The 20,162-nt window shown below is 35.2% G+C and overlaps 1 protein-coding gene across 1 annotated transcript; it reads left to right on the forward strand.

Moving 5' to 3' along the window:
- Positions 1–11,477, forward strand: LOC137408815 (uncharacterized). The gene is made up of 4 exons (XM_068095399.1): positions 1–117; positions 1,931–1,978; positions 3,529–3,648; positions 11,144–11,477. Exons 1-4 carry the CDS (start codon positions 36–38, stop codon positions 11,389–11,391), a joined length of 498 nt encoding a protein of 165 aa, XP_067951500.1. The 5' UTR covers positions 1–35; the 3' UTR covers positions 11,392–11,477.
- Positions 11,478–20,162: the final 8,685 nt, after the last annotated feature.

Consider the following 20,162-nt stretch of genomic DNA (forward strand, 5'->3'; position numbering starts at 1 on the left):
TTCCCGTAGTGTCTCTTGAGAGAGAAGCTGTCGACATGGAGATTTGGTATTTCCCTCTAATCACTATATCTACAATATCTACAATAGCACTGATAGAGTCTTCATCCGCCAGCAATGGTGAGTATGAGAAGCATTCTCTTGTTTCTGGTGCTGTTTTAAGATTTCTCAAGTTATTCAGAGATATTGTAGTAAAAAGAAAACAGGTATTAAGCTTGTAATATTAGATATTTCTACTTGTAGATATTGTAAAAAGTTGGGTGTATGAGTTTGCAGTTCTTTAAAACGTTTGAAATTCTTAACCATCGATATGAAAATTTTGTGCAAGTGACTGTTTTTTCCAGTTGGCATCAATTTCAATACACTAATACCCTGACAGTGTAGTGTGCTGTGGGATTGCTAGGCTAGCCAGTGAACTACAAAAATAAGTATATCCACAATTATTCAGAATTGCTGTTGGGTAGTTGAATCTCGCAGTTGTTAGTGTATTATAGTATTAAAATACAGTATTGTAGAGTATTAGAATATTGTATTGTAGAGTATTAGAGTATTGTATTGTAGAGTATTAGAGTATTGCACTGTAGAGTATTAGAGTACTGTATTGTAGAGTATTGGAGTATTGTAAAGTATTAGAGTATTGTATTGTAGAGTATTAGAGTATTGTATTGTAGAGTATTAAAGTATTGTATTGTAGAATATTAGATTATTGTATTGTCGAGTATTATTGTATTGTAGAGTATTAGAGTATTGTATTGTAGAATATTAGATTATTGTATTGTCGAGTATTATTGTATTGTAGAGTATTAGAGTATTGTATTGTAGAATATTAGATTATTGTATTGTCGAGTATTATTGTATTGTAGAGTATTAGAGTATTGTATTGTAGAGTATTAGATTATTGTATTGTAGAGTATTAGATTATTGTATTGTAGAGTATTAGATTATTGTATTGTATTGTAGAATATTAGATTATTGTATTGTAGAGTATTGGAGTATTGTATTGTAGAGTATTAGAGTATTGTATTGTTGAGTATTAGATTATAATATTGTAGAGTATTGCACTGTTAAATGTCAATAAATTGAATCCGATGTAAAGCAATATTTTATCTCAACCTTCAACCTTGGCTTTGAACATGTGAACGAATGCACTATTATACATTATGTACAGTAGTGTATAGTGTATAGTGGTATATACACTATAGTGGGGACTTTGTTATTGAAGTTTATGATAAAAACACTATGTAAGGCCAAATATATCTTTATTAATAATTTTTACAAAACTCAAGAGCTCTAAAAAGGTTAGGTATATAGAGGTGTATACAGGTATAAAGGTAGCTATAAAAAGTTATAGCTACCTTTTTATATGCCTGAAGTTCTTACATCTTAAGCATAAAGACATAACAAGTGATATGGACTATTATAGTAAATTAATCCAAAAACACAGATTATAGACAGACCAATAAACACGTAATATGGTAGATAAAGTATTTTAGACAAACTGTAAACATACCATACACACACCGCTATAGATCATATAAAGACTGTAGGTGTATGTTCAGAGTCTAATATATAGTGTGTCTTAGGCACACTGTTTATAAAGTGTATTCTAGCAGAGCAGCGTAAAATGATAGCTGCGAACATAGAATTTATAGACAAGTGATAGCAACTACACGTAGACTATAATAATCAGGTTACTGTGAACAGACTTTGTTGTTAAAAGATAGGAGTAAATAACAATAACTAATAGTAGTAATTAATAGTTGTAGTTAACAGTAATATTTAATAATGGTAGTTAATAGTAATAGTTAATAGTAATAGTTAATAGTGGTAGTTAATAGTAGTAGTTAACAAAAACATTAGAACAAATCCTGTTGTCCTAAATCGTTATTCATTGTTTTAAACCATTTATATGGGTCTCGTTTGCTGGTTTCAGCTTGGGATTGCAGCAGTTGGCCTAAAGGATTACGACAGTCTTGTTTAGGTGAGTTCCAACTGATGTTCATCTGTTTTAAGCGCTATTAAAACACCCGCAGTAAGATGTGCAGGGTATTTATAGCCTGACTCTCTCCAGCCATAATTTATGCGAAAAAGATGTAATACAGAAGAAAGTATTTGACTTGGTCAAACTTACATCTTTGTTCTGCTTTAAGGGTAATTAGTAACCAATGTAAGGAAAACCTAACAAAAGTCTACCTTAGTAAACACTAATGTTGTCAGTTGATAAAGGGGTGAATTCTGGGAAACTATTTTCATGTATACTATATTTTCCTTCTCTAGCCATTTAGCAGTGCATAAACAAAGACCCTGAAAGCAAGCCGTTACCTGATACGAGTCGATCATGACAGCCGCAGAACTTCATTGTTTGTTTATTGGAATTTTTTCACTCCGACTGGTCTCACTCCTACACATCAAAAAACTCTTTTATTCTCTATAAATATCATTGCTGACGGAATTGTCGTACGCTTTACATTGCATACTGTGAAAAGGTTCCCTGGTGACGTGATTACTCACTTAGTTTTGTACGTTCACAATGCTTGTAAGGGCTATAGGATATCCGAGATGAGTAAATAGGAAGTGAATGAGGGAGGAACAGCGAAATTCTCGGAAATGAAAAAAGAGGATAGAGCCTAAAGAGTCAATCTAATAACTATCACCACGTCATGCTAGTGGGCTGGCAGCATAAAATGAAAAGATAACTTTTTAGCTGACTTAAAGTAGCTAAAGGAAATAGCCAAATCAGCCAAATCGGTTGATTATATAGTTAGTTATATGGTAACTAGCGAGGTTAGACTGTGACTAAAGAGGTTGTATAGTAACTAGAGAGATTGTATAGTAACTAGAGAGATTGTATAGTGAATAGAGAGGTTGTATAGTGACTAGAGAGATTGTATAGTGAATAGAGAGGTTGTATAGTGACTAGAGAGATTGTATAGTGACTAGAGAGATTGTATAGTGAATAGAGAGGTTGTATCATGACTAGAGAGGTTGTATAGTGACTAGAGAGATTGTATAGTGACTAGAGAGATTGTATAGTGAATAGAGAGGTTGTATCATGACTAGAGAGGTTTTATAGTAACTAGAGAGATTGTATAGTAACTAGAGAGATTGTATAGTGAATAGAGAGGTTGTATAGTGACTAGAGAGATTGTATAGTGAATAGAGAGGTTGTATAGTGACTAGAGAGATTGTATAGTGACTAGAGAGATTGTATAGTGAAAAGAGAGATTGTATAGTAAACAGATTGCATTCAAGTCTCTATTGAATCATACTTGTTGCTTAACACTTGTGTGTACTAGTTCTAGTGATGGGGCGTTCTGTTTATTTTCTCATAATATTATCTTGCTCTATCGCTTCCTCTTTCAATTTTTATTTTTATTCAGCCTATGTTTCTGCTTTACTTTGCCATGGACCCTTTGACTCGAACCACTTTCTCTTTCCATAAAGATTTAAATGCTGTCTACTATAAAATGCCAACTTCTGTTGTACCATACGCCACTAAATAGCTTCTATTGTACGAGTTTAATGTTTTAGCTAGTGGTTTTGGCAAACGAGCTTTTATTGCACAATCAGATGAAGATAGCCTAGCAAAAGAGGATTCAGGTCTGTCTCATCGAACGGACTTCTTTAAAAAAGAGAAATCAACATCTCTAGGTAAGACCGCTTAGCCAATTACATCTCTAGGTAAGACCACTCAGCCAATTGCATCTGCTTGCATGCAAGGGTTATCACCCTTGGAAATGAAGTAGGATTTGCATGAGTTGAAAGTGACAGGCTCCCAAAATCAATTTATCATGTGTTTCTCACATGATGCATAATCGCATTATTAATATGCTCTAAACGGGAGTGTTCATCAGCGGAGAGGATTAGCCAGTTTTGCACGCAGTAGTTGTCATGAACAGCTATTCCATCACTCATTGCGCCATGTCAGTGCAAGTATATCTCTTATCTCTTAACTTTTATTTCTTAAGAGCAAGTGTCATGTCCTTTAATTAAAATCCCATCACGCAAGGAATGCTGCTGCTGAAAACAGTTGCCATCGAATGGAAGTTGAAGCATCACTTATTTAAAAGACCATATCAAAGGTGCCGAGTGATTTGTGTTTTTGTAGCTTGGGTTTTACGTTGGTTTAAATAAAATTTTCAAGTGTAACTCGTCGAGGCTAAGATAAATATTTGAAAAGAAAAACTTGATCTGTCAGTAAATGAGTAGGCAAGGAGTGTGATACTTACATGCAAGTATCTATTACAGTGCTCTCCCAGCCTATTAAGTGCAATTATAAAAGTTATTCCGTGTTAGTTGTTAACACAGTTACCTGTATGAATTGGTGAACAACTTGAAGCAGATTTTGTTTAAAACTGATTAAATAGACAATTAAAAAGAAGTTATGTTCATTTATTTATATGCTGATAGTAAATAGGCCTGAAAGTTGGTCTTCCGTAATAGGAGAAGATGCAACACTAACTATGACCTCTTGACCTCTTGAGCTTAACCCATCACTATCCTGAGTACAGATTGTACCCTAGCAGTCTCGGACTAAACTAGCCAATGCTCTTCTTGACTTCACTGGAATTGTTTAGGTCAGCCTTGACTTTCAGTACGTCATTTGCGTTCTGTCACACACTCTGCTAGGTTTTATATTTCATCATTTCAATTTCATTTCGGTAATAATGTCATTGGCTAACGAAACTTAGCTAATGGCAACTACATTATCTGCCACTGTTTATAAGCTGTTTTAAATCTTGAACAAATGTGTAGCATAAGAAGTAAGAAATGTTTTTTCAACAATCTCTTTTAGCTATGCTTTGAGCTCTCAAATATTTATGAACTAGCTGTGCTATCCGGCATTGCCTGGGTAATAAAAATCAGCTTATAAACAATTACAAATAATGAGAGTTGCCTGCCACTTGCTATTAGCCTGGCACAACGCCAATGAAAAGTTTTAGTAAGCTAACTGATGACAATCACTTACAATCACCCTGCATGGTATGCAAAGCCGTTGGGTATGTGCTCTCACATAGTGACTTATATCGGCAAGCTATCAACTCATTTTCTGTGGTCTATTGGGTAGGGCATTGGACTGGGGAACAGTAGGGCCTGAGATAACTCAGGCCTTTGGTAGGAAGGCCTGAGTTATCTCAGGCCTAGATAGCCGATGAGCTGTCATCATGGGTTCATATGTCACAAGGCTTTTATGTGACATAGAAGCCTTGTGACATGTAAGATATCCCACGGTACGGATTCTCCCAAAGTACAGATTCTTTATTCCAATACGTACTTTAATAGCTATAGCCGGAATGCATACATACGGGCATACTTTGAGAAATATATATATATAGATTAGCTTTTAAACATTATGCATTGGCTGGGCACACACAGAAATAAACAAACAGCTTTAATGAAAGCTAGAATGGTAAATGTTGCGCGTGTTAACGAACAAGAAAGTTTCTGCGCATAAGATATTTTTATTACCCGTGCAATGCCAGGCATTCAACTAGTAATACCTATATTAATAAATTCTTCTTTTTCATTGCGCATGGTTATTAGTCTACTTAAACCCCATGAGTTTTAAAAGGTTTCAAAGGTTTTCAAAGGGGTTCCAAGGGTTTTAAAAGGATTTTAAAGGGTTTCAAAGGTTTTCAAAGGGTTTCAAAAAGTTTCAAAGAGTTTCAAAAAATTTTAAAGGGTGACAAAGAGTTTCAAAGGGTTTCAAAGGGGTTCCAAGGGTTTTAAAAGGATTTTAAAAGGTTTCAAAGGGTTTCAAATGGTTTCAAAAGATTTTAAAAGGTTTCAAAAAGTTTCAAAGAGTTTCAAAAAATTTTAAAGGGTTTCAAAAAGTTTCAAAGAGTTTCAAAAGATTTTAAAGGGTTTCAAAAGGTTTCAAAGGCTTTCAAAGAGTTTCAAAGGGTTTTAAACGGTTTCAAAGGGTTTCAAAGGGTTTCAAAGGTGTTTCAAGGGTTTTAAAAGGATTTTAAAGGGTTTCAAATGGTTTCAAAAGATTTTAAAGGGTTTCAAAAAGTTTCAAAGAGTTTTAAAAAGTTGCAAAGGGTCTCAAAAGAGTTTCAAAAGATTTTAAAGGGTGACAAAGAGTTTTAAAGGGTTTCAAAAGGTTTCAATAATTTTTAGTTGATTCTATGCAAACTTCTCTCACATGTGCTTCGTGTCATCTCTTCGTGTCATCTCTTCGTGTCATCCACCATCTCTGTTAAAAATACTAAGATTCACAATTCCATCCGCTTCTTGAGAAGCAGCCTTTTAAAAACCCAACTACGCCTATCAACCCAACTACTGGCTATCTCCCCAACTACGGGATATCTACATAACTACGGGCTATCTACCCAACTACAGGCTATCTACCTAACTACGGGCTATCTACCCAACTACTGGCTATCTCCCCAACTACGGGATATCTACCCAACTAGGGCTATCTACCCAACTACGGGCTATCTACCCAACTACAGGCTATCTACCTAACTACGGGCTATCTACCCAACTACTGGCTATCTCCCAAACTACGGGATATCTACCCAACTATGGGCTATCAACCCAACTACAGGCTATCTACCCAACTACAGGCTATCTACCCAACTACGGGCTATCTACCCAACTATGGGCTATCTACCCAACTAGGGCTATCTATCCAACTACGGGATATCTACCCAACTAGGGCTATCTATCCAACTACGGGATATCTACCCAACTAGGGCTATCTACCCAACTAGGGCTATCTACCCAACTACGGGCTATCTACCCAACTACGGGATATCTACCCAACAACAGGCGATCTGCTCAACTACGGGCTATGTAGCGGACAATGAAAGACAACCTGGGCTTACTTTCTAGTTGTTGATAAATTGGTAGTTTTTGTTTAAAGTACTTAATGCAAATGTAACCATAATATTTATGCCAATTTCCTTTGGAGTATATTTAAGTGATAAACAGTTTGACAATTAGGCATAGGTGAGCTGAAGTACTCACTTTCTACCAAGAATATAATAAAACTGAAAAAGAAAAACATTAGGAAAGTTTCATTCTAGAAGAGTGGGAACTCCCTACTACACAATTATTTTCCGCTATTAAAATATTCTGGTGAAATGTGTCAGGGGATAATATTGGATATAAATGTTGGCTGTCTCATCCATATTCTGTGATACCAGACTAGCCCGTTGTAGTGTAGATTCGTCACTTGCGCATTTTACACCCAACTAGAATTATTCACAACATTAAAATTGAATGCTGTGAATAATTTAAATGTTACAAACATTTGAATTATTCACAGTTTTATTGTTATATTACAATGGCCGTGGTATTGTAGTAGCAACAGTATTGTAAAAACAGTGGTCTTTTAGCAGCTGTGGTATTGTAGTAACAGTGATATTGTAGTAGCAGTGGTATTGTAGTAGGAATGGTATTGTAGTAACAGTGGTATTTTACCTGTGGCATTGTAGTAGCAGTGGTATTGTAGTAGCTATGGTATTGCAGTAGCAGTGGTATTGTAGTAGCTGTGGTATTGTAGTAGCAATGGTATTGTAGTAACAGTGGTATTTTACCTGTGGCATTGTAGTAGCAGTGGTATTGTAGTAGCTATGGTATTGCAGTAGCAGTGGTATTGTAGTAGCTGTGGTATTGTAGTAGCAATGGTATTGTAGTAACAGTGGTATTTTACCTGTGGCATTGTAGTAGCAGTGGTATTGTAGTAGCTATGGTATTGCAGTAGCAGTGATATTGTAGTAGCAGTGGTATTGTAGTAGCAATGGTATTGTAGTAACAGTGGTATTGTAGTAGCAATGGTATTGTAGTAACAGTGGTATTTTACCTGTGGCATTGTAGTAGCAGTGGTATTGTAGTAGCTATGGTATTGCAGTAGCAGTGGTATTTTAGCAGCTGTGGTATTGTAGTAGCAGTGATATTGTAGTAGCAATGGTATTGTAGTAGCAGTGATATTGTAGTAGCAGTGGTATTGTAGTAGCAATGGTAATGTAGTAACAGTGGTATTTTAGCAGCTGTGGTATTGTTGTAGCAGTGGTGATGTAGTAGCTGTGGTATTGTAGTAACAGTGGTATTGTAGTAGCAATGGTATTGTAGTAACAGTGGTATTTTACCTGTGGCATTGTAGTAGCAGTGGTATTGTAGTAGCTATGGTATTGCAGTAGCAGTGGTATTTTAGCAGCTGTGGTATTGTAGTAGCAGTGATATTGTAGTAGCAATGGAATTGTAGTAGCAGTGATATTGTAGTAGCAGTGGTATTGTAGTAGCAATGGTAATGTAGTAACAGTGGTATTTTAGCAGCTGTGGTATTGTTGTAGCAGTGGTGATGTAGTAGCTGTGGTATTGTAGTACCAGTGGTATTGTAGTAACTTTGGTACACTCAAATAGCTTTCCTTCAAACATTTGATAAGCCATTTATTGTTATGGCAATAGTAGAGGAGAGAGAAATATGTCTATCTAATATCTTTGTCCAATTTTTTATTCCTTTGAAGCCATCACAACCACAAATTAGATGATGATAAAATTACAAACTTTCCAGTTGCCTTGTCAATGTCACTTTTCCACTTAGCCAAAATCTACCTATAAAATGGTACAATCCCAGCTTAGCACGCTTCAAGGCTCAGTTTTGAATGTTGTCCAATAGTATTCAAAGTTAGCATTTGCACCTCCCACGCTGCGCTACATATTAAACTGCACTACATATTAAACTGCACTACATATTAGACTGCACTACATATTAAACTGCACTACATATTAAACTGCACTACATATTAAACTGCACTACATATTAAACTGCACTACATATTAAACTGCACTACATATTAAACTGCACTACATATTAGACTGCACTACATATTAAACTGCACTACATATTAAACTGCACTACATATTAAACTGCACTATATATTAAACTGCACTACATATTAAACTGCACTACATATTAAACTGCACTACATATTAAACTGCACTACATATTAAACTGCACTACATATTAAACTGCACTACATATTAAACTGCACTACATATTAAACTGCACTACATATTAAACTGCACTACATATTAAACTGCACCTAACTAACTACTCGCTGCCAAAAGTGAACATAATCTTTGTTTTACCCTGACCATTAGCTGTACATTGTTTCACTAGATTAAGTTATACAGTGAACAGTAATAAGATATTACAGCTACTCTTATAATATTCTGACCTCACTACCGATAAACAATATATAATCTTACACAGTTTACAATGTTATAAACTTAGTCTGTATACCGGTTTGACCTTTCATCTTCTGATTTCTGCGCGGAGTATCTACAACATTACATTCTACAATCATAGTACTAATATTATAAATGTTATTTAAATAATCTTTATAATAATATTTATAACATCGTTGACAATTAATAAGTGGACACTTAGTTTTGGGAAGCTGACTAGAATCTTAGAGAAATCCTTTCAAGAATTAATTTGTTTAAAACATGATGGGACTGGTATAAAAGGTATTGAAGTCTGACCGAGTCCTTAGCTGTTTAATGATGACAGCATAGAAGAAGAGGTATACAAGGAAATAGTCTTGTATGGTTGAGATATTACCTATAGCTTTAGGATTTCTACGATTAGTAAAGGGCGGGTCTCACGGTCTCACCAACTTACCGGTACGTTACCAGCATGTTCTTAAAACATCACCACAAAAGATGTGCATGTAAAAACAATACGCTGTGTAGAAGGGACACAGACACCTAGTTAGCACTACTTATGTTTGGGGCTTGTTAGTTAAGATTTCATATCTTTGGTAATTCTATAGATCCTTTTATTTTTGAGCTACAGACAAAAATATATGGTTCTGATCATTAAAACTTGAATGCAATTACTTTTTGAAGAATGCCAGTTTGCCTGAAAGCACCTGCTGTACATGCCACAGATGGGCGAGATAAAGTAAACAATAAGCCAGTTTTCAATGCGTTCAACAATGTGCAGCGAACACTTTCTACTCAACCATTCGGTGAATGGCTTGTGGATGTATAACAAATACTAGTTCATTGAGAGCTGATAGACAAGAAATTAAAGGTTGTTCATCATTTCACCTTATAATACAGTATAATAGTACAAATATTATATATTTGTACTATTATATTATACAAATATTATATATACTATTGAATGCCCGGCATCGCAAGGGTAATGAAAAGTTTTTTGCACAAAAAATTTATTTTCATTTAACAAATACAACATTTATCATTTTAACATTTAAATGAAAGTGTTTGTTTATTTCTGTATGTGTCCAGCCAATGCATAATTTAAATATTTGAAAGCTTGAGGCACAACTACACCAGACCGTTAAAAAACATTTCTAACTCATAATGCCACACATTCACTCAAGATTTGAAATAGCTTACGAATAGTGGTAGGAAATATAGTTGACATTAGCTAAGATTTTTTACCCAATGAATTTGAGTGACTTAAGCCAGTCTAAATCGTTACTATAATAAGAGCCGTTTCAGTCTTTCTGTCCGAGGGCTAAAAAAATAGATTGCACTTCACAGGATTCGAACCCAAACACTCGGATACACAGATCCTAAGCGAAGCATATTACCACTAACCCATGCAGCCATTTTGCTACAGCTTAGAATTGATCTGCTTATAATTGTTACACAGATAATATCGCCACATACCGTATTTATCGTTACACTTATAATCTCTCACTGAGCATCAAGCTGCAAGCATTGTTTTGGGCAAATCTGGACACGTATTTTTCTTTTTTCTTCTAATAGTTCAAGTGTGCTGTTAGTATTTTAAGGGCTGCAATCATGCATAGTTTATATTAAAATCGCTCTAGACTGGACATAGATTAAACAGACAAACACTTAAATTTATAAATATAGCTTTATATATTAATATATCCATACTACAGCAAACAAGTTTTTGTAACACTATATTTGTTGTTAACATTTGCGTGAAGGGTTGAATTTAAACCCTGTTCAATTTCCTGAACAGGCAACAGTTGTCTTATTATTTACTAGTCAACTGTAATAAGGAGAAGACAACTAACGAAACGCTGACAAGTAAAGGAAGAAAGAAGTCCAGTGAGTTGCAAACAGAAAATATTTAGTACGAGCTAGACCACTAGATATTGACCAATAATATACATGTATTTGGTTTTAGAAGACTGGCTGCTTTCTAATAGCCTAAAAACCTTGGAAAAAAGAGCCAACCTAGCAGATGATGACACTCTCTTAGCAGCCCTTGCTGACATAGAAGGCTATGAACTTGTAGCAAAGGTTCGACCGCGAGCCAGCCAACAGCTCAAAGAGCGAGCTTATCCTTCAGAAGCTTCAGAAGAGAGCAGAAGATCACTCTCTGAGCTTTTAGGACTGTATAAACTCAAACAGCTGCCTCATACAGACCGCTAAAGCTATTTCTTTAGTATATTGTCTATTCTTTCCGTTATTATGTGATGTTTTGATATTTTTGACTAATAAAATCATGACAATACCTGCATGAACAACTTGGCTTTTACATGGCATTTTCTTAGCTTCGATTTCAACTACCTTCCCCAAGAGTTCGCTGTTTGAAGAACTACTAGAAGGATTCAAGGTCAGTAAACTATCTTATTTGAGCTTGACCTTTAGCATTTCCCTAGTAGCTACAAAATACTATTTTTCAAAAATAAAGGTTTGGAGAAAAGGTTGAGGAAAGACAAATCACAAAAATAGAGGTAGCATCCAAAACGAACTGATGATGGATAATGAAAGCTAGAAGTTATATGGCTATGGAGTTGAGTCTTAAGTTTCTTTTACGCTGCTATGCAATAATAGTCTAATGACAACCTTTGGTTTTATTATTGAGCTAGTACATTTTGATCAATGCTTATACTCTAAAATATTTTCTCTGCTTATTAAAGGTGTCTTCTCATCGTTCATATTGCCTTACTTGATGTAGAAATTGAGGTTTCTGATTGAATGAAGAATCTTCTTTCGATGCAATTTTGACCTTGAAAACTAATAAATAAAGTTAATGTCATTATATGTGACACAAATTTATGAAACAGTTTTAGGGAAAGTTGCACTAGTTTTGCAAAAGTCAAAAACCTGCCGATGTTCCATTTCTAATTTAAAACAGATTTTTGCAACTGCTTCACAAAAAGATGCCAGCACTGTTTAGATGATTTTATGTAACCAGGCAATGTTATATCATAGCATTGTTATATCATAGCATTGTTACATCATAGCATTGTTAAATCGTAGCATTGTTATATCATAGCGCAAGTAGAACGAGTGGATGCTCTTTTAAGAACCCAAATCGGACTGAGGCGTTAACTACTGTTTACCAAGATTTAATTACTCTGTGAGGGCATTTCCTTTGTATGCTTATTCATAGCATATTCCTACCAACTAATCAGCTCTAACGCATTACATCACAGTAATTAGACAAGGCATTGGCTGACAATTGAATTGGGATATTCATTTATTTGAGTGAAGGCCAGTGAGTTCTTTGAGAGTTTCAGAAATCCCCTACTACGTATATGATGCAGTTTTAACTGACTCAAACATCTACAAAACTATTGTACACGGTGTCTGGTGTCCTGCAACGAAGATGAGCTCACTAATAAATAAATCAACCAGTTTATTGAAGTTATCATTTAACATTTCTCACTACGCTAACGTCTTAAAACTATTTGTGGTTGTAGCAAACGCAATTATAATTCGATGCAGCATTATAGTAACAAAATATATAAATAGTTATAAAACTGAGGATCTCATGCTACTCTATATTTTGATTAGTGACTAGCGGAATGCCAGGCGTTGTGCAGATATTAAAAATCAGCTTATAAACCTGGCACATTGCCAATGGCTAACTTGAGTAACCTTACTAATTAGAACTAACTACTTGCTCTCACTGTTGAGCAAGCATTACGTTACGGATGTAACGGAGAGTGGTAGAATATTTTCTCTCACATAGCGACATATATCGCCCAATGCATCCATCCATATTGCTGTAGCTAAATTGGTAGGGCATTTGCCTGGTGAATGGGAGAATCTGAAATCAAATCTTCTGCGATACAGATTATCCATTCCAATATTTTAATAAATATAGCTGGACATACCGAACTACACACAGATACACAGAATTTGAGGGATAACTTGTTTGTTTTATCTGTTTGTATGCATCTTTTGTCACAAAGCACAAAAACAAAATTGGCACATTTATTTTGAGATGGTAAAACTTAGCCAATTGGCTCAGTTGGTGAGAGTTCCAGTCTAACATTTTAGTTGTCTCATTAATTGCATGTGTAGAATTTTGTGGTCGTTTGCAAGTTGGTCTATTTAAAATCACTGCTATTGTAATAGAAATTGAAAGACATCTATCCTGCACTTCATTTCTGACAATTTAACGCTGACTCAAAAGCCTCCTTTTATTGAAGACAAAACTGTGAGTTATCTTTAGGCTGGATGACCGATTTTCAAAGTCGTTTTTCTCAAATGTGCTTTTTCTGTGACTCCATATGCTACCGGAGACTATAGAAAAAAGAAGATACGATATATTGTCATGAGATTTTACTTGTATATTCAGAATTTTGTGCAAAATCAAGTGATAGTAACAGATTTTGGCTAAAATTAGCGCTTTTTTGTTATTCTGTAAATCTTAAGTCACAGTCTTGTCATATCGTTCTGCATAAATCTTTTTGCTCAAATTTTTTTTTGAAATTGTTATCAAAATTCTGTTTTTATGGCTGCTGGAAGCACATTCTGAGCTTCAATTTGACACAAAGAACAAGCATTTTTGGTGTAGCAGCTGATTCACCAAATCGTCAAATGTAAAGCTCTGTAAAAATATTTATTTATATTTATTGATGAACCTTAAAACTGTTGCATCAAACATAATGATTTTTTGAGTGATTAATAAGCACCTAGCTTCCAAACAGCAGAGTTTCAGCTCTCTATGTCTATTTTCATCAAAAAAAGTTGTTACGAATCTCAAACGAAGCTTATTTCAGATGGAACACCCAGTTTAACTTATCAAATATTCACAAACAATTTCTCATTGGTCAATTACAAAGGCATCATAGCACATACCATAACATCATGATCTTGTAATGTAGGTGTACCTAAGTGTACATTCATGTGATATAATGGTCTATCTGCATTACATAATAAATAACTCTCTGTAAACAACTCTCTTGTTGTATTCAAGCCTGTTAGGGGTTGAAACATACTTGACCAAGCTAGGGACTTCAGAGCAAGTTTTAGGTCTGTCCATCTGTCTGTCCATCTATCTATCCATCCCCACATTTGCTCATGGTTTTATAAAGGAAGTGGAATGTGTGGGTGTTCAGAGTGCTTCGACATTGAAAAGTTGATATACCTACTTGTGTTTTAAATAATGTGTTCTCTGTTATTCTTTAGTATAAAAGGCCTGTGAAAGAGCAATCAGAAAGATTACTAAATTACTAGTTACTTGAAAAATAAATTACATGTAGCATCATGCATGTCTTGCATGACTCATTAACTGGGTAGAAACTGGATCGACAGAGACTGGCATGAATTGCTTCTGTGGCCAGATAACCTATGCAGCCTTGTACCCCTCAAACAAGTAGTAGACTCAATCTTGCTTTAAGTGCAAGAAGGCTAAGTTCAAGTGGTACATTGAAGATTACTGCTAATTGAATAGTCACATTTTCTGGCTGTTACCGAACGCAAAATCATCTGCTGTGGTAGGTGGAAATTGTGCTAGCTGTTAATGGATAAGCTCAACTATACTAATGAAATTGACTGAAAATTTGTCTGAAGACAAACTAAACATAGAGTACTAGGCACAATGCACTAAGCATGCAGTACCTGTGCTCTCATGTAATAGGGACTACCACAATTATACCTAAACTTTTCAATCTTACACAAGTTTTATATATTTTTTATGATACACAATAAGGTGTTTTTTTGCAAGTTTGCATATCTGGATCATGTATGCAACGTTCATGATTTTGGCTCAGCACATTAAACTGGGGAGATGATTATTGTATGGATATGCATTGAATGATAGAAGGACACGGCCTTAATTCCGATTCCCCAATGTATGAAGGGTCAATAAATGCTTTGGAGTTATGCTAACCATGCACATCTAGCTTGGCTCCACCTTTCTTTGTCTCGCTTTTTGAGAATAACCGTATAGAGTTACCGTATGATACCTATTGATCGCGGAGTTATACAATTTACATCTTAATAAACATAACACGGCTTTATTGTTTATAGAAAACTACCATGCGGCTATGTGTAACCTCTAAGGCTACTCTAAGATGCTGCACGTGTTTTGCGCTTTGTCACTAAAATCAAACAAGGGAAAACGCTCATTTGCCATTGTTTACTAGCCGCCGAATCTTGATCTGTTGAAGCTTTCTAGTTACCAAACTTATTTTTGAGTGGTTAGCCATTATAAGTTTCTGACTACATATGTTGTCACCCTGATCACTGCTATTTTAGTGTGGTATTTGATGATATACAATTATTAAATTTGTTCACTAACGCGGCATCTGAAGCTTGCGAAGACCGAAACGCTTACCATTTAAATAGGAGTCTCCAATTTGCAATCTCCAATCTGCTTTCAAGTTTTTTAATTGGCATATGGAAATATTTAAAATGCATAAATAAATTCCGACAAGAAGTCTTCTTTTGATGAAGTCTACCTTGATTAGACGTAAAAAGTGGTGGCATGTGATGTAGCAACTGATTTCGAATCGGAATTCGTGCTGGTCCGACTTGTTTTATGTGCTGCTCTGTGAATTTTTATTCTATTAAGTGTTTAAACGTAATTCTTTTTATGTTATAACATATTTATCTTACTTATTCATTATAAGAATTATTAGATTGTTGTATTACTTAGGTACAACTTTGCTAGATTTTGGGAGGTTGTGTGTATACACACGGCAGTTTGGCCATTTTCGGCATGCCATTGGTGTTTAAACTCTGCATCCCACTTTGAGTGTCCACATTCTTGATGCGTTGGTCTGGTGGTTTGGGCAGGTATACTTCTTGTTTGTTTGTGATTGTTGCTTGTGCTAGATTTTGACATTTCTTCGGTGATTGGGTTGAATGTTCACGTTTTTCATAATTTGGCTGCATGTTCTTGTGTCGTTTGTTTGTTCGAGAGTGGTTGCTTGTTGTACTGGAGTTTGGCTTGTCTTTGGATTGATTTATATATTCTCTTCTTTTTCATTCAATTCCATATTGCTGTACTGTGCTTTCTAAATTTGTGTTGATTTTATCCATTTGACATATTTTTCATTATATATTGCTATTTTCTTTCCCCTGCTGTCTGAGTATGTCAGGTAGTGATACGACTAATCATACGGGAAGTTTTTCATCAATATCAAGGTTTGACACATGCGCTGAATGATCTAATGAAATTAAAGGTAGTAAACCTCTTGCTGTGTCAGAGCATTTGACATTATACTTGCTCTGAGGGCTGGAAAGTGTAGCCAGTCAAGAATACATAGTCTTTGACAAACAGGATTTGTATTACTATTATAAAACATGTGAGGCAAAACTCAAAGAGCTTGTGCACTTTCCTAAATCGATGAAAACATGAACGAGATAGGTATAAACATTGATGCACTGTGTATTATCATCGATGACCTCATGGTTATGCTAAATAACACAAAAATCAATTAAATGAATGCTAAAGTTGATTCAATATCAAAGATACTAGGAGAAAGTATAAATATAACGAAAGTCTTTTCCTGACATAATTTCCTCTACTTTTACTTCTCAATATACCATTATTGATATTGATTATTGATATTACCTCAAGACTAATATTTCAAGTTCAAAAATCAGGAGAAAACTCAAAAGAGATGCACTAACATGTAACTCCGTCATACATGGTCGCGTTGGAAGTCAGCTTGAAGACAATAGGACAAAACCTGAAGTTGCATGAGTCTAACATAGCAGGAGTACACCGTATAGATAAGGCAAATGAAAAGAAAACAAGGCAAGAGTTAGTTTTAAAACTAAATCACAAAAATATCGTTACAAATATCCTAAAATTTTACGATAGTCTAGAAGATCGTGTGCTAAAATGACTGAACTAAAGTGCAACATGAAGAGAAATACCAGGTTATGGTTAAGAGGCGAGCATGGGCTGCTGAAGCACCTAAGAAAATATTTTGAATCGGAAATCAAAAGATCTATGAGGTTGATAGTACGTAATGGTCTGTCCTCGCTTGAGGATTAAACCAATTGGAATCAACTATCAACTCAAAATGCTAGTTTGGAATGCGAATGGTATTCGGAATAAGACCCATACAGTGGGCCCTGGCCATACAATATCAATTCATTCTAGTGTTGGCATCATAAGGCGAAAATTCATATAAAAGGGTATAGAAATCCATAGCAAATATCTAATGCAAACAGGCCCTGGTGTAAATCATCAAAATTTTATATACATACTGTACAACTTAAAAATTAGTGACAAAATAATATGTTAACCTTAATGATTATAATTACCTACAGTAACTAGTGTATTTATTGGTGATGATCTGCAATAAAATGTAACTTTACAAAGTGATATGTGCAGTACCTACCGTAGAAGGTTTTTAATTTCGTTGCAGACGTATAACATAATTGTTGAATTTAGCTTACTAAACACATACTTAAAGCTAAGTTTAGTATATATTTTTAACTATTTTACTGAACTTCAACTTTTCCATCGCTAAAATTTTATCACCTATTTTCTCCAGTTTCATTTTCACAATAACTAGTAACAAATAATGCCAAACTGCGCGAGATTGAGTATCGTATCTTTTCCATTCGCTGTTAGAGGGATTTCGATGAATAGTATATCGACATATTTATTATTTCGACGAAATCAGCATATCGACTGCCAAATTTGAATTTCCAGAAAATTTTTTGTTTTCGTGTGGCGAAAAATATTTTGTATGAAGATGTAAAGTCAACGTGTTCTACATCACAGGGCAAAAAAGTTGTATAACAGGGTCATCGTGACCTAAGGGCGCACTGTATATGAAATATGTCCTCTCAGAATACAAACCTGTTCTTTTGGCAATGATTGAAGCAATTAAACCAGTCTGTAAAATGATGTGCTATGTTCTTGCTATACATTATATAGAACTGATAGGGTTAGGAGTAAAGGTTCGGGTTGGAAAGGGTTTGGATACAGAAATCTCAAGGCATAGACTAAATTGTGCAATACACAAGTTAACAATGACTGCTATCAATTCATCAACAGTCATGTTTGTGAAGAGTTCACGATTGGTAGCTTTAAGATGTTATTTGCATTTGTATCCAGGAAAACTGGTGATAATGGTGTTGTGAATATATTGAAGGGTAGTGCTAGTGATACACCAGATGACTTATTCCAGTGTTTTGCAAAGGCTTTTACATCTGTGTTTGCTGATGGCAATAACATTATAACTCCTAATAAATCGCGCCAGATAGGAACTCAAATTGGATCACTTGTAGTATCTGAACATGGAGTCAGGAAACCTTTGCAGGCATTTGATCTTAGGAAGAACACTTGGTCTGATGGCATCTCACCAGTTTTGTTGCGATATGCGTTCCCCTAAATTTGTGAGGCTAATACTATTATTAACTATTCTATAACAACAGGTCAAGCACCTGGTGATAAGAAAATAGCTAGTGTGCTGATTTACCAGGGTGAAGGTGATAGATCTTTGCCGCTAAATTATCGACCAATATCTTTGACAGCTCTACTTTTACAAGTCACTGAGCAGATTCTTGCACAATTTACTTATGAGCACATTGACAGAGCAACTGGTTAATAACTGTCAGCATAGATTTAGGGCTCAGAGTGGTTCGAGTCAGCAGCTGTTGTCCACGGTCTCAAATATATTAATAATTTTGATGATAGGATTCAAACTGATATGGCTGTATTAGACTCGGCTAACGCTTTTGATGAAGTCCCTCATAAAAAACTGGTCTATGAGTTGTCTAAGAGTAGAGACCACATCTGGTAGAGGGGATTTCTAATTGGTGCCGAGGCGATCACATTTTGTAAATGTTAATGGTGGCAATTCAGCTCTACATAAGGCAACATCAGGAGTGCCTCAGGGTTGGGCTGCTTTTGTTCCCTATATACATAAATGACATGCCAGTTGTAATGCAAAACTCAAGGCTGAAGCTTTTTGCTGATGTCTCATTGTTTGGTTCTGTCGCCAGCCCTGAGGACAGTGTTGCTATGCAACAAGACCTGGACAATCTAGTAAAATGGACTGATGATTGTCAAATGCGTTTCAACATTAGTCAATGTAAAACTATCTCAATTGTTAAATCAAACAAGCCTGAAACAACATAACTACCATATGTAGGGCACCCACCTATTAACAACTCTCTTTTAAATACGTGAGTGTTACAACTAGAGTTGCCCCGATTTTGGTATCGTTGCCGATATGGGTGTTAAGTATCTAAATCAGTATTGGCCGATCTTTTCTTAAAAAATCTGAAACTTCAGATACTTTTTACAGATCAACTATTGAGCAGAAATTAGTATTTTAGCCTGTTACACCGATAAAGATGATCAGCTGCAAGTTCCTTACTCTCACCTAAGGAATTTCGGGCCTACTACTGTATTTATTTCATGTCTTTAGCCTGATCAACAGCCACACAGCTGAGGAAACTTTTTGCTTTACTCAGAACGTGATCACAAAGTGTGGTATTTCCCAATTGCAGATATGGGATTAATTGCAACCAATCACGAACAAGATAACAAAAAAAGGATACATGAATGCAGTGTAATATTTCTCTTTACTAGCATAACGAAAGTAATTTAAGCAGCCGATGCATAAAGTTATCTATCTCTCTCTCTTTATCCAGCCGATACATAGCTTGTTTGCTGAGTTGTTCTCAAGAATGTTGCTAGATGTGCTTCAAGTAGCTTTAATTTAGAAAGCACAGGCTGAAGAAATCTCTTTAGACTCTCCAAAATTTGTTTGCTTGAACATTTTGTTTACGTAATCGTTATTTAATAAGGAAATAAGATAACCTTAGATCTATAAAATTCAAACCGATGGTTGTGGTGACACACAACATACTGTATAGCCATAGTCGTTTATACAGTGGACAATCCAATAAAATATACTACCTATAATGTAGATTCCAAATAACGTACATATTTTATGTGAATTTTTACTTCATACTATGTAAAAAATTCC

This window comes from Watersipora subatra, chromosome 11 (genome assembly GCF_963576615.1).
Source record: "Watersipora subatra chromosome 11, tzWatSuba1.1, whole genome shotgun sequence".
NCBI lineage: Eukaryota > Metazoa > Bryozoa > Gymnolaemata > Cheilostomatida > Watersiporidae > Watersipora > Watersipora subatra.

Coding starts and splice junctions, on each gene's coding strand:
- LOC137408815 (XM_068095399.1), top strand. CDS start 36: ATGGAGATTTGGTATTTCCCTCTAATCACTATATCTACAATATCTACA. Junction 1,979..3,528: donor ATTACGACAGTCTTGTTTAG/GTGAGTTCCAAC, acceptor TTAATGTTTTAG/CTAGTGGTTTTGGCAAACGA. Junction 3,649..11,143: donor AGAGAAATCAACATCTCTAG/GTAAGACCGCTT, acceptor ATTTGGTTTTAG/AAGACTGGCTGCTTTCTAAT.